Genomic DNA, 14,970 nt, shown 5'->3' on the forward strand with positions numbered 1-14,970 from the left:
ACCTCTGGTCTGCTCGATGATGCCTGTGAGGGGAAACAAAGCCGTGTCCTGTGAGATTGCTAAAGATGGTGTTGGGTGCTATGCATCAGAGGCCTAGGGGTTTCCTGCCTGTCGCTCGGGCGCGCTGAAGGGCAGCAAGGTTCCCGCAATGTGATCCACTGGACGCGGTCTTGTACCGTAATTACATGCCAACCACCTAGGTACCTTAGGTACCTAGGTTATTCTCTCGGGCAGGGAAGACCATTCGGGGACCCTCTTTCAACATCTCAGCCGCATTCCACCCAGGTATTTTATATATCTGATAGGCACAAGATTCAACATGAAAGGCGTGATTCCCGTTTTTTTTTTTTTTTTTTCCTTTTCTTTTCTTTTTTTTTCCTTTTTTTTGGATGCAGAGTGCGGGCTGGCATGCATCGTTTCTCCTCGAAAGTGTAACAAAACAGCGTGGGCGGGTGTGCTCAGCGGTGCGGTGGTCTACCACTTGCAAGGTACCTTACGGTAGTACCGTAACGTTACAGGGCGTTACGATGGAGCTCTACGCAGCAGGAGCCTCACATGCCCCGCGCCCAAGGCCGCTTCCAGCATCGTCATCGTTTGCTTGCGTTGGCGTCCCTTCTGAGCCGATGCCAACGGTAAACTCGTGGGACCATTCAGGATAGGAACGGTTGTGTGGAGGGAGAACGGGATAGTCCACAAACCTCCCCTCTTTTTCCTCATCTGTCTTCTTCACTTCCAACGTCGTCTTCGTCTCTTCCGAGTGGTGGTCTTCTCCCGACCTGACTACCTATCTCATCCCCCCGGTCTCATACGGCTGGGCCGTGCTCTCCTCCCTCCCATTGAAAGCCCAGGTCGAGTGGCTTCCGTCCAACCCGACTTGCACTTCGCCCTGTTGGCTTCGGCTTTCATCCTCTCAACGCACCTTAGCTAGCGGTCGCAGACGTATGAGAAGGACAGGCCGAGGCTGCCCTGGGGTCAACGTTGTGTGTTGGGACTTGAGCGAAGCTGTACTTCCAACTGCGCTGGCTGGCTACGGGTCTTGAATGTCCCGTGGTTTGGCAAAGAAGAAGGGGAAAAAAAAAAGACCTTCTGGCCTTCATCTTTCATTCCTTACACCCAACAGGCGTGGCCCAGCATCGACGGAGAGGTTATCCTCCCATCCCCCGGAGTTCGGCACCCATCCTCGCTTGTCCTTTGAGAGCCCGCTTTCTTCTCTCGAGAGCTTCGCTTGCCTCACCTTCTCGAACCAATGGCGTTTCAGACAAACGTGTTCCGGGACGGCGCCTGGGTCACCGAAACGGTAGATCTGCGTACCGTCCTGAAAGGCCAGGCCAACGACCAGAAAGAGTTCGCCAGAAGCGACCCTCTGGAACCTCCATGCTGCGGAATCCTCACTCGAACTGTCGTTGAGAGCAACCGCGCCCACCAGATTCTGTCCGTCAGACTCCGGTCTCCGAGCCACAATGACCTCGCTTTCGTCGGGGTACGTTAGGCCCCTCGCCAGGTGTCAAGCTCGGATACCCATGTGAGCTAACTCTGAGCCAGGACCACTTTATCCAAATATGCGAGCTGCGAAACGGGCGCCTGCGGAATGTGGTCAGGAAGAATGACTTTGGATCGCGGATTCGAAATGCTTGCGTCGTCGGTTCGCCGGCCATCCCGGAGCTCAGTGACGATTCCCTGATCGGCTCCTCATCTGAGCCTCGCATCAAGATGGAGGAGGCTCGAGAAGGACTCTTCAGCTTCTCCCAGGCGGGCCGATCCCACGAGGTCACTCCGCTCCCGCCGCAAATGCTGATGGTGGCCCTGGAAAGCGGCGAGATCGTAGTTCTGTTTCTCACGTCGGGCGTCGACGGCAAGCCGGCCTGGGTGACGGCGTCCCGCACGTCAGCTCCCGATCACCTGAGGCTCGGCTTCCACCTGGCCGTCGACCCCAGCTCACGCTACGCGGTGCTAGCAGGCCCCATGGATTGTTTCTGCGTCTACGAGCTCGCCTCGTACGACGACATGAACGACAGGTATCTCAGTGGCGAGCGCGTGCGGGCTGTCCGCTCCGTCCGCCTCCTAAATGTCCGAGGTGTGATTCACAAGATCACGTTCCTGTATCCTCGACCCGGAGACGACCATCACATCATTCTTCTCATTGTGCTCGTCAAAGGTGGAAAGTCAAAAACGGTCATTTACGAGTGGGAGCTCGGCGACAACCTCGCAACGGTCTTTTCCATGGAGAGGAGGAGCCATCGGATGCCCGATGAGTTCCGGCTACCGCTGTTGATCATCCCTCTACGGGTTCAATCTGCCTTTCTCGCCATAACCGAGGACAAGATGGCCGTATGCACCGAGTGCCTGCATGGTCCGCCAAAGTTCCAGCTCGTCTCTCTGCAGCCCGCACCGCAGACCGACCGTCGCCGAGGACGACACAAGCATTCGCTGTGGACGGCCTGGGCCAGCCCGTTCCGCCTTCCCAGTTATGGCAAAAGCCACGACTGTATCTACCTCGCACGGGAGGATGGCGTCGTTGCTTTTCTGGAAGCCGACGAGGACAGCAACATCAGCCGCAGCACCTTTCTCCAGCCCTTCCCCTGCAACATCTCCACCGCCTTCGCTTGTGCTTTTGACAACAGCACCGATGTGCTCTTCCTAGCGAGCGAGTCTGGTCCTGGGGGCTACTGGAGAGTGAGTGATCGCCCCTCCAACATGCCATGCCATACCGCGGCCGTACTGACAGGACGTTATCCTGCCCTTGACAGATCCCCCCGCGGCAACCAACCGAGTTTCTCGGGGTGATATCCGTCGCAACAACAGCCGTCGACTTTGCCATCACCGACGGCTCTTCGCGACGTCAGCAAGAGCCTCGACCAAACGACTCTACCACCCTGTGGCAACGGCCCAGGCATCAGAGTCCGGGCCGTATCTTCGTGGGCGGTCCCGGAGATGGGACGCAAGGAGCTGTTACCGAGTACAGATACGGCCTGAGAGCGAACATCGGTCTGGATGTCGACTACGGGCCTGGTATGAAACAGGCTTGGTTGCTCGAGGTTCGTAAGCCTGACCTCCACGGTTATCTGCTCCTGATATCCCTTCCAGATGTCACTACGGCCTTGATGGTGCCTCGTGACTTTTCCAGCGCCGATGTGGTGGCTCCTGGCCGGATACCGTTTGATTTGGAGTCAACGACGTTGGCGTTGATGCATTCTGCCGGCATGACCATACAAGTAACGTCCAGAATGATCGTCATCGCGGCTGAGCATCGGTCGTAAGTAGAGAAGCCCCAGACGGTGCAACCCCCGAGGAAAACGGTTAGAACTTACGCGTTCATTAACATGGGATGCAGCGCATCGTATCCATTACAAGACCTTGAAGGCCTCTCCAACGCCACAGTCCTAGACGCCTGCGTCGCCGAGGACTGTGTCGCCGTCTCATCACATACGGGCTCACAGTTCCGAATCCACGTGTTCAAGGTGGACCGGTCCCTGCTCGCCTTCACGCCCATGCGAGCCATCGATGTTGATGGTGAAGTAACCTGCCTTGCCCTTGGGCCGGATTACACCCTGCTGGCTGGAATTCGTCAAGGCACAAGGTCTCTGTTAGGCATCGGGTCGCTGCGGCAGCCCACCACCAGACTCAGATTGGTTGACTTGATCGATGGTAACGCTCCATCCTTTTCAACTTCTGACCCGCTGTTTGCCCGTTGTTAACGTTGCACAGGTCATCCTGCCTCCGCAATTGAGGGCATCGAGAGTGTTGTGATGGTTGGCAAAACCATCCTCGTGGGAACCCGAAGCGGAGACATGATCGTGGTAACGGAAGGCAGCGATGGCATGTCCATCAGCCACGAGAGGCTCGGGGCTATGGCTGTGAATCTCCGCTACAGCCACCGTGCTGGAGCTGTGAGCCCAACGGTTCTCGCTACATGCGATAACGCTCTGATTTCAATACGCTTCGACTCGTGGAACCAGCTCACCAAGCCTGGTGCCATCCATCGCGTCTGGCCGGTGGACGCAAGCCAGCCGGGAGACGTCTCGCCGCCGGTACACTTCGCAACGGCTGTAGACGTCGCAACGGAAGACGACGCCGCTTCCATCCTGATGATCTCAGGCCCGAGGTTGCTGCTTGCCGAGCTGGACGAGGAACCCGGGCTTGTCCCCCGGGTCAGCTCTGTCAGCAGCCCAGTCAACCGAGTAATGTACTGTCAGTACCTCCCATGTCTCGTCGTCGGCATGTCTGGCACTGCTGGCACAAAGCTGGCCTTCATTCGCCCGGACACAGGCAAAGAGGTTGGCCAGCCGGTGGACAAAACCAAGACGCGCCAACCCAACATCAACGGCCTGGGCCACCCGGACGACCGGATCTTGTGTCTGGCCGAGTGGAACTGCAAGAAAGACGGAAAGCTCTGGAACTTCATCCTCGTCACCACCCAGGGCGGCCGCCTGATCGTGGTCTCTGCAGAGAAGATCCCAGCAACAGAGGACAACGATCTTCAGTACCGCTACTGGACGCAATTCCGCCGTCAAGGCCAGATCGCTCAGGCGCCCATCTTTTCCGCTCTCGGCTACGACGAGGGAATCGTCTACTGCCAGAGCAGCACGCTCGTCTGGGAATCGCTCGAGCTGGCCGAGAAGCGCCTCAAGCTGCTGAAAAGCTTCTTGCTGGACTCCCCCGCGGTGGGCCTGCGCCTCACACACCCGGGCCTCGTCAGCACCAAAGACCCCCGCGACGGCGACGTCGTCACCACCTCGACCAACGCCACCAAACTCTTGGCCTTGACAGCTCGCGACTCCCTCGTCGCCCTCGACCATATCGACCCGGCCGACCCGGAGAGCCCCAGAACCGAACTGAGGCATGTTGACCCCTGGAAGCGCAACGGGGTCGACTTCCTCGAGGTCACCATACCGAGCCCGCGCGGCGACTCCAGCAGCGAGTCGGTCGTTCTCGTCGCCGACCGCGAGGGCAGCGTCCTCGGCTGCTGGGTTCCCTGGCAAGCGGCCGAGCGCGAGTGCGAGGTGGTGTTCGAGGCGGAGCTGCCGTGCGCGGTCAGGCGGTTCCGCACGGGGCGGACCAGAAGCGTGTGGGAGCGCTGGAGGAGGCGCGACGGGGCGGACGCGGACGGCCAGCCTCAGCCGCGCTACGGCCGGATCAAGGCCACCAAGGATGACGCCGAGATCCTGGGCGTGGCGCTGGACGGATCGATGCGCGAGTTCACTTTGCTGTCCGTCCCAGCGTGGCGGCTGTTGCGGTTCTTGCAGAACCTGGCGCTGGCGGATAGGACCGTGTGTCCGTTCCGCGGAGCCCTGGGGCGCGATGAGGGGAGGGCGGCGGAGATGGAGGAGGATCCGGAGCCGAGGATGGACGGATGCCTCGAGATGCATGTTGACGGGGATATTCTGAAGAGGTGCCTCGACGCGAGGACGCTGGAGCAGTTGCTGGCCAGGCCCACGCAGAGGGAGAGATTGGTGGAGCTGTTGGGACAGCTGGACGGGGGCAGGCATACAGCCGGCATGAAGGTGGTGGAGGGGGATTATGGAGAGTACTTCCGGCTGGCGTATGATGTCCTGGAGTACTACTTGTCGCCGGCGTTTTGACGGGAGGGTCCAGCGACAGGGTAAGGAAGGTGGAGGCGCTGAGGCAGTCACATGGTAATGGAGGACGACGTCGCCTCCTTGGCCCGTGAAGTTTCGATGGGGGAAGGCTTCAAGCTAGGCTGGCCAAAGCCCGTTGAACGACGTGCGGCGTGCCGGAGAAAGCCTTGATCCGGATGTCACGAACCGTCCCGTGACACCCGTAGCAGTCATTCAAGCAACGAGGCATGCACGACACGGCACGGCGGGCACATAATCACCATGGATAACTTCACGCTCGCCCTGGGAAACACCGCATGGTATTGGCTTGACTTTTCACCACCCTCCGCCCCCATCATGAACATCATCTCGCCTGACCCCAGCTGCGCCGACCAAGCCTCAAAGGAGCATCGTAAAAGTACTCAGACACTATGACAGTACAATCTGGTGATCAAGGTCCCTATCATCTGCGCTGGCCGCTCCGGATCTGACCCAACCAACCAACTTACTCGATGTTCTCTCCCTCCTGCCCGTCTTTTGCGGTCTTCCCGCCGTCCGGAAAACAATCGTACACTCCTCTCATCTCACCGCCAGAAGCAATCCCCCTCCCACGCCAGAAAGCACCGGCAACTTCAAGACAGACATGAGACAGTGAAGAGTCAAAGTGAAATATAAAAAAGCAAGCTTCATTATAACTGGCCTTGGCTCACTCATGTACCTCACCCTCCCCCTCCTCAAGAGCCCCCGAGCCCCCCCTTCTTCCCTTCCATTCTCCGCCTAGATTCTCTCCCAGGTCAGCACCCTCATTTCTCCTCTTGCTCTTCCTCCTCATCCCACAAGGCCAAGCTGCTCTTCCCGGAAGAGCCATAAAGACCCAGCGCTCACTCCCCCACACAGTTACTCCTCAACAACCTCACCAACCGCCTTGCCCACCCCTCTCTCCTTGGTCTATTTGTTGGTCATTGTCGAATGCGAGAAAGCTCTCTAAATGCAGAAGACCCCTAAGAGAAATCTATCACCGACACACCCAGACCCCCACCAACCACCCCATGTGCGATGCAAAGCAAATAACCCGCCGTTTTTGTGCCAATCTTGGTGGTGCAACAACGGAGGTTGCCATGGATGACCTTGTCTTTTTTTGTCTTTTTCTGAGATGTAAGTCGAAAAAACAGAAAGCAATAACGCAATGGCCATCCCCACCACCTCCGCCGAAAACGTATAAACGAGAGACTAAAACGCCGCCAATGCAGAGAGAATGAATGCGTGCTTCCACGATAGAGAGGGATTATGCTTGATTCTGCAAGCTGCCAGCTAGAACGGCTGGAAAACCTGTCGACTTCCCCGCCGTCGGTAATGGTCGGAACAACTGTGTCATGTCGAGGGTCAGATCCGTGGCCCCATATGACGCGTCAATATCCGCAACTGAACCCAATTCCTCGCCCCGAGACGCGCCGTCTGTCAACACCCACTGCTTCACCGACTTGAGGAGATGTATGACATGGGCAAAGCGCTCATCCGGCGCCATTTGAAGATCGGTCGCCCGTGTGTTTTTGAAAAGATATGTCGCCAACCAGTAGAAATGGATCCCGTCCCTCGTAAACCCGTAACGCCGTGGGTTGACTGTCGGCGACGGTGGGAACTGCGCAGCCATGTCGTGGTCCCAATTGCTCTTGAACTTGTCCAGCGCGGTGATGAGCGCCTTGGCCGTGGGGGCATCGAGAAGATTGGCCCCAGTATCCACCGGAGTTGCCCGACCGCTGTTGGCAGGGCTTGCCTGGCCGCCAACGAACCAAGCCTGCGCAGGGACGGGGGTGCTTGCGCGATTCAAGATTGCTGACCCATCCCCCTCAAGCTGGGCCCGGCGCATCATGGCGAGCAGCGCATGGATGAGAATGAACTTGCCAAATAGGTTGGTGGCCCCTGGCTGAATGCGGTAGTTGCTGTCGAGGAGGGCCTTCAGCACCTGTCGTAGCTCTGGTTGGTTGCTTCTCCGGGTACCGTCAGGGTTGCGGATCTTGGCAGCCTCCGGGCCGTGGAGCCCGAGGGCCTCGAGGCACTCATTCATGTCGCTCGCGTCCCAGGCGGCATCGTCAGCAGGCAGCGGCAGCCGGACCTCGAAGGGATCAAACTCCGGGCCCGTGTTAAAGTACAAGCCCAGCGCGACATCATACACATAGATCATGTACATGGTGCGGATGCGCTTTTCTTGCTCGATCCACGCGTGCCAGTTGAACTCGGAAATGGCAGATGCAGCCGGGCTGAAATCAGGCTGGTGCACCGCGCTGTACATCGGGCCCACGGGGGACAGGCAAAGCAAGCCAGCTTTGCGAGCCGACGACGCAATCAACGGGAACGTTCTGCGCGCCTTTTCGCGCTGGACCGGGGTACCGTGCCAGGTGAACAAGACTTGGGTCAGCATGATGGCCTGCAGCTCTTCAAGGTCGGTCTTGTTGGTTCCAAAAGAGGACCACTCGTAGGCGGGGTTGGATCCGGGAGGCTGGACAAGAGACGCAAACATGCGGGACGAAGCTTCGAGGGCCGCCTTCAACACATCCATAACCTCGCGGATATGGGACGGTTCAATGCGGTCCGAGTAGCAAGCTCCGACACAGCACATGGCCGCCAGGAGACCAACGTGCGTCTCCATGGCACGGAACGTCGGGATGTGGAGGATTGACAGGTGGGCGTGGAAATGGATGTAATTCTCGAGGAAATCGCGGACGTTATCGGAATGGAAGTAAAAGTCCAGGAAGCTAGACGTCGTGGCGTCGGCGCCGCGCGGGGTGGACCTGAGGAAATCGAGAATCTTGGTCGACATTTGGTGGTAGATGTTTGGGTAGGACGACGGAACTCCCCAGGAGGGGAAGAGGATCGAGTCGGCGGAAGCGTCGCCAGGAATACCAGCCGCTCGGGCGGAAGCTTGATTAGGCTCGGGTTTGATTGTTACGGTCTGCATCTGTCCCTGTCCGGTATTAGGTGGGATCGAATCGATGTAGGTAGAATGCGCACCAGCCTGGAACATCTGAGACCAATCGGTCGAGCCCGAACCTCCAAACATGGGCATTCCGTTCTGATTCTGAGGCATGCTGTAGTTGGCGAGTTGAGGATTGATGTTGGCGGCCATGTTGTTAGCGACCTCGCCGCCGTTGTAGCCCTGCTGCTCGAAGTTGCCCGGCCGGGGGGACTGGCCCATGACTTGGCCCGTCAGGTTTCTCCTATCGCGGTTGGCGGCGTCATCGCCGGCTACCCGGTTGATGTTGTCAGACCTCGGGAGTTGGTTTTGGTTATTGGCCACATTGTTCATGCCGTCGGAAGCGGGAATGATGCCGAACGGGTGGACCATCCCGTCCGCGGGCATGTTACCCATACCGTTCATATGGTTCACGTCGCCGCCCTCGGCGGCGCCCATGGCCTTCTGTTGAGCAGCGGCATTCTTCTTGACGTGGGCCTGAGGGTGCGACAGATGGCTGGCGCCCGTCGGGTTGCCACGGCGAACGGAGCACTTGATAAAGTGGCGCTTGAGAATGTCACTGCGCGAGAAGGTGTCGTGGCACAGCACGCACATGTACGGGCGGTCGCCGGTGTCTGCGAGCTGCGGGTCAAAACCAGGTCGGTCCTCCGGCGCACGGGGGTAACTCACGTCTGAGCAGGTGACGCTTGAGGTGCTTCGCATGAAGGTACGTCTTGGTGCAGTGGGGGCAGGGAAACTTCCCGTCGGCGTCCTTCTGCGGGATCTGGTTCTTGGCCTGGGCCGAACCAGGGGCCGGAGGGGCCGGCCGGCCGGGGGCGCTCGGGAGGATGCCCCTCCGGCCCTGGGAGCCGACCACGTGAGTGGGCTCCTCCATCATGGGAGTCTGGGCCATGAGTGGGGCCTGGCCGTACGGCGAGTTCATGCCGGGGGACGACATGACCCCGCCAGCCGGCATGGGGCGGAGAACCGGCGGAGCGCGGCCGCCGGCCGTGGCCGGGGCGGGAGCGATGGGCTGCGGGTGCGAGGCGGCCGTGGTGGTCTGCGGCAGCATGCTCGACGAGGCGCTCGGGTACGGGGCCTGAGGCGGGTACGAGTTGTTACCCATCATCGGGTAAGGACCGCCGCGACCCGCATTTTGGGGGGGCGGGGGAGGATAGCTGGTCATGGTGCTGGTGGAACTCGGCGCGTTGGTGGTCGCCGGCGGCCTCGGGCTGTGGGGGTAGCTACCGTAGGGGCTTTGCAGAGCCGGATTGCTTGGCTGGAGAGGCGGCAGCGTGTGGGGGGGAATGGCCGACGTCGTCGGATGCTGCTGGAGAAGCGGAGGATGGGGGTGCGGTGATGCTGATGCCGACGAAGGAGGATACGAAGCTACCGTCGTGTTTATAGCATTCGCCGAGCCGTGAGGCAGACCTTCCATAATCCGTCGCTCAAAAACCGTGACGACGACGAGTACCAAAAACCATCCGAGCCGGAGCGCGAAGGGTTTCTGGTAGCTGTTGCTGGCCTTGACGTGGCGAACGCGGCGGCGGCGGCGGTGGTGATGAGCCTGTCAAAGAAAGCTCTCACGACAGACGCGACGGCGAGCGAGCTGCGACGCGTCGACTCGGCCTCTCGAGTTTGTTTTTTTTTTTTCTTCTGGCTTCTTCCCTCGGCGGAAAGAAACAGGTTGCAGATGGGCTGCCTTGCGATCGTGACCCCCTCAAAAGACACGCGTAACCACGGATGCGATGCCGTGCGATGCGATGCGTGCGTGGTTGAGGTGCGGGACCTGCAGTCGCGGGTATGGGGCTGATTTGGACGCGCGACGTGCTGGGGGAGAAAAAAAAGGTGGAGAAAGCGCCCCAAGCGGGAAAATGAGGCTCAAAACAGAGGAGGGACGTGGTGGAAGTGGAGAGAAATGGGGATGTCTGAGTGGAATGTCGGTGTGGGGACCTGCCGCTTTTTTGTCTGCGCGTGTCTCTTTTAATGTTTTGGGGGAAGGGCCAGTGCCTGGCTGATGCGAAGCGGGTGGCGGCGGGCAGGAGGGAAAAGATCAGAGGGCAGCCGTTAGGGTAGGGTGCCGTCGGGGTGGAGAAAACGGGTCTGCGGGTCGGAAAAGTGGAAAGTGGACGAAAAGAGCTCGAGACGCCCCGAAACCCGAAACCCACACACAACCTGGAAACAAGTGACCGAAGCGATGGTTTTGGAAAACGTCTAGTTTCCAGCTTCTACTTGATCCCCCAATCTGCTGGCCTGGGTGTTGCTGTTGCAAGCCGGCTGTGTGAGAAGACGGGTCAATTGTGATGTGGTGACGAGGCGCGATGTGGGAGAGAAAAGGGAAAGTGGGTAAGGATCCAAGGCAAAGAGAGGTTGGAGGGAGAAAAAAATGGGGGGGGGCGTGCTACAAAATGCACGGGACGCTTGGACCACCCTTTTCATCCCAAGATTTGGGTCGGGAACGAAGGGGGGGGGGGGGGTTCGTTCGGGCGGGAAGGCGGAATATTGAAAGGGAGCGAAATACGGCCGGTCCTTGCTGTTTCTGGGCAGAAAAGGGCTTTCCATGTATCCAAGGTACCTGACCTACCCAGCTGGGACATAAAGTGCGCTTGCATCCGGCCCAATGCCCGTCGGATCGCACCAAGTGTCCTGGGGCTTTGCCGCGAGCATCCGGTATCGCACCTCCCATCATTCTCTTGCTCCGTACGGGCGCTTGTACGCAGCATGTACACGATAACGTGCGGTGTGGTTGGCCGCTGGCCAGCGTTTACACTGCTCCCTTCCTCTACGCGTCACAAAGGCTTGGACAGGACTCGGGCCAAGTCCCATGATCCTTTGGGGGGACGGTCATGGAAATGGCAAAGCAGACATCGCACCAACGACAGCAAATTGCGTCGAAAGTAACTATCTTTCATCGAGCAACAGCGGCCCGATTCGATGTGTTGTCTCCTGTATCATTGTTTCGCGGGCTGGTCAACTTCTGCCGACATGCCCTGCCGGGCCCAGCCGTCTGTTTCAATGAGGCGCACATGTGATTTGTTTTTTTTTTCTCTCCCCACGCGCGGTCGTCGAACGCAATTTGCGGTAACGTTAGGTACAGACGGGGACCATTGGGACACAATTTCGCCCCCTCCCCCACGGAGGTTACACGGCGAAACGAGATTGAAGGGAGAGGCCAATGTTGAGAATCTCTTCTAAACAGTACCTGAAACCCACGAGTTCTTGTTCTGTGGCATTGCTGGTGAGGTTTGGCCACCATTGCGCCTTGCAACCATCTCATATTCTGAGGATGCCGTTCGCGTTTGTTGAGGCCATGGTGTGTCAGTGTCAGGCGAGGGCCTCCAACAACCCGGTCAAAGTACGAACGTTACCATACTGCGCTATTCCTTCTTGGGGCGGCTCGTCTTGCCACATTTGCGCACCGTACGATCACTGTGCATGCTGACGACGCATCGCCCTTGGGATTTTGCCACTCCTTCGGCGTTCCTTTGTTGCGAAATTGGCCGACGCCGGGCGCGCCCGGAAGGAATGTCAAATCTCAATTCAGCCCTGTTTCGGCTTTGGGCGAGTTTGTCTACTGCGTACACAGTACGTAGAGTGCTGCTGTGCATGTTGGTTGAGACGTCTTGAAAAACGGCTCGAGATTTAGATATTTTTGGGGGAGTTCACTGTGTGCGACCCAAGTGATAACTGGTGATCGATCGACCCCCATGATAACTGGTGGTTGATCGACAACAACGACGGGCTCGGCGGAACGACAGGGGCTGCGGCGACGCGGCGAGACATCAGTAATCAGAGCAACAACTCTGAACGCTAACAAGTGCCGTCAGCAGGGGCCGAGTTATGCTGGAGCGTTCTCCTGTGCCACCGGCTAGACCGGTAGCTGTCTGATCACGACTCGCTTCCTCTCATGGCGCAGTCGCCCCCTTCATCGATGTCAACAAACGGATCTCACAAACACGCGACAGAGGCGGGGTCCAGTACGCGAGGAGTGGCTATCTGCTATGGAGTCGGTTTAGCGTCGGCTCCAGCGCATTCTGCTCCATAGCGGACGGTGCCGCAGGTGGTGTCTCTGGGGCGGTCCAGAAACTTGGGCCGTTCCTGGGGACCGTGTCCACCACGCACCACCGTCGAAAACATGGGAAGGGAGGTTACTAGTACTTTGCAGCGTCTGTCGGATTGTGAGAACAACGCAATGGCGTGACGGCCCAGGCAGGGCATTCGCCTGATGGACCTGCGGTGAGGAAAACGCTGCGGGCGATGTGCCACCGGCCGTTCGGCTATGTGTTGAATGGCCATCGGGTGCTGCCTGCATTTTGGGGGGATAATTATGGCTTGGTGACTTTGTAAATCCGCCGAGCAAACGGACGAGAGGGCCAATGGCAGAGGCAACGCGACGCTAGCAACAGCAACGAGGACCTCCAGCCATCCGCCTCAGTACGTACCACTCAGTTCCAAACAAGCCCGGAAACCCCCCGTCTCACGTTAGTTAGCGTTTACTTCTGCGCCGTCTGTGCTATGTGCGCTTGCGACAAACCTAGCAAGGTTGGGTCCATGCGGCAGCCTCTCCATCTCGCTCGCCACACTCTATTTTGATCACCGCTCACAGCTCGGCGATCCCATGACGAGATATCCTGGATATCCTGTTTCAAAGCACTGCCGGGCAGTCGCGTGATGCGGCTCGGAGCAGGAGGAGGGAGTGCCGTTTGCGTTTCGTTGCACAAAAGTGCCGTCCGAGGTGCCTCTCCCACATGCCTTCCGCGCGGTTGAAGTTGAGTCTTGACGGAGTGGGCGGGATGTGCCACGCACGAGTCAGGAATGTTGAAAGAGGTTGGTTGGCCAAGAAGACTGATCCCTGCGTGCCTCGGTCTGGTGGAATTGGGATTTGCAAGGGTGTTGGGAGAATCTGGAACGATTTACGACGGCTTTGAGAGGACAAAAAGAAATGTGGGGACTGCCGTCCTTCGGAGAGTGGGTTCACACTGTGGAGGCCGGTACCGTGCCATCGGCCCAAGCAATGACGACACCCAGCGGCTCGGCCATTCCAGGAGAGCAGCCAGAGAAAGCGGGAGAATGGCCTGCGATTGTCCGAGGCAAAACGGGATCGGTCTTGCTGGCGTGCCAGTTTTGCTCAGGCTGTCGCGGTATCAGCGCGAGATTTGGCGCGAGGTTCGGCGACCTCGGAATTTGATGAATGCACCTTGCATGGTGAGGGGGCAAGCTCAATGCGTGGCCGATCAAGATGAGGTTAGAAGATTTGAGGTCGCGATGGAGAGAGCCCAGTGACGTGATGTGGGCACATTGATCAGGTACCGCTGGAGACAGGATCCATCTTTGCGATGCTTATTTGGACTCCCCCCAACGCCAACATGATCTGCGCGTCAGCCGCGCGTCCAAGTGGGAGTCGAGCAACAGCCGCGTCTTGCACATGGCGTCGGGACGTTGTGGCTCCCCTTTCCAGGGTTGGGTGGGGAGAAGAGCGGGCCATCGAGAAAATAACAATTCAAGACAAGCTTGAGGCTCTGGGAGGGGCCTCGCCGCGAACCCACACACCCGCAGGCTCTGTGCGACGTATAACAGTTGCAGTTATGAGGGGCGTTTTCTAGAAGCCCCGTAAGCTCCACTAACAGAAGAACACCGGTATCAACCCACAGGGCATCAACTGGAAGACGATGCCATGTCACTGAACCCAAGTCGACGGCCGTCACCCAACCGTACCCCCCTCGGTGACGGGACTCGGGAGACGGGAGCTTGACTGTCGTTCCCTCCACACTCCGAGAGCAACACCGGCATCGGAACTAGGCAGAAGAAGAAAGGACCGTCGGGCTTGACCCGTCTCAAAGCGAAGGTGAGGGGTTCAGGTTTGTTTTGCGCTCAACGGCGTGCCACGTTGCTTGGAGGCGACATGCAGACCTAACTGCCGCAATTGCGTTGCGGCCGGGATCACTCTCGGCGAGCTCGATCCATCATCGAGGGGCGGCCAGCGCGGCCCCCTTTGAAATCCCCAGCCATCGACCGTGAACGGTGCCCAACTCACACCTGGGGGCGCCGGAGGACGCTCCGTGTCCTAGGGCCCACTTCCGCGGTTGCCAAGTTCGCCCCGCGCGCATAGGACAAATGGTACAGTCCGTATATGTGGCCTCGCTATGGTTAACCCGCGGAACCTGCTCGTTTTTTTCGCACGCGCGCGTTTCTCTCGGTTTCGCTGAGTGATGAAAACGCTTCTCATGCAGAGCCAACGCAACGATCACAGCAAGTTGGACTACAACGAGTGAAAGCCGGGCAATTACCGACGGGCTCATCCCTGTCCGGAGTGGCGCCCATGCCGGCGAGCCGTGAGCGGGGCTAAACCAGCCAGGCCAAAAAATGCTCTCAAATCGCGGCGGTTTTTGGTTTGGAATACCAGATAGCTCGCCACCTCGAGCCGGGTACAGAGCAAGCCACTAACCTGATATTTCGGGGAATCCG

At 58.7% G+C, this 14,970-nt stretch overlaps 2 protein-coding genes across 2 annotated transcripts; one reads left to right on the forward strand and one right to left on the reverse strand.

Moving 5' to 3' along the window:
• Positions 1-1,246: 1,246 nt before the first annotated feature.
• Positions 1,247-5,579, forward strand: VTJ83DRAFT_4789 (uncharacterized protein; the record flags this gene model as incomplete). Its single annotated transcript, XM_071011316.1, has 7 exons — positions 1,247-1,480; positions 1,543-2,673; positions 2,748-3,009; positions 3,085-3,175; positions 3,224-3,253; positions 3,332-3,645; positions 3,706-5,579. The coding sequence occupies 7 exons, from the start codon at positions 1,247-1,249 to the stop codon at positions 5,577-5,579; spliced, it is 3,936 nt and encodes a 1,311-aa protein (XP_070866239.1).
• Positions 5,580-6,840: 1,261 nt separating this feature from the next.
• On the reverse strand, positions 6,841-9,943 carry VTJ83DRAFT_4790 (uncharacterized protein; the record flags this gene model as incomplete). Its single annotated transcript, XM_071011318.1, has 4 exons — positions 6,841-8,474; positions 8,503-8,517; positions 8,565-9,140; positions 9,196-9,943. 4 exons carry the CDS (start codon positions 9,941-9,943, stop codon positions 6,841-6,843), a joined length of 2,973 nt encoding a protein of 990 aa, XP_070866240.1.
• Positions 9,944-14,970: the final 5,027 nt, after the last annotated feature.

The sequence above is a fragment of the Remersonia thermophila genome, chromosome 4 (assembly GCF_042764415.1).
Source record: "Remersonia thermophila strain ATCC 22073 chromosome 4, whole genome shotgun sequence".
Taxonomy (NCBI): domain Eukaryota; kingdom Fungi; phylum Ascomycota; class Sordariomycetes; order Sordariales; family Chaetomiaceae; genus Remersonia; species Remersonia thermophila.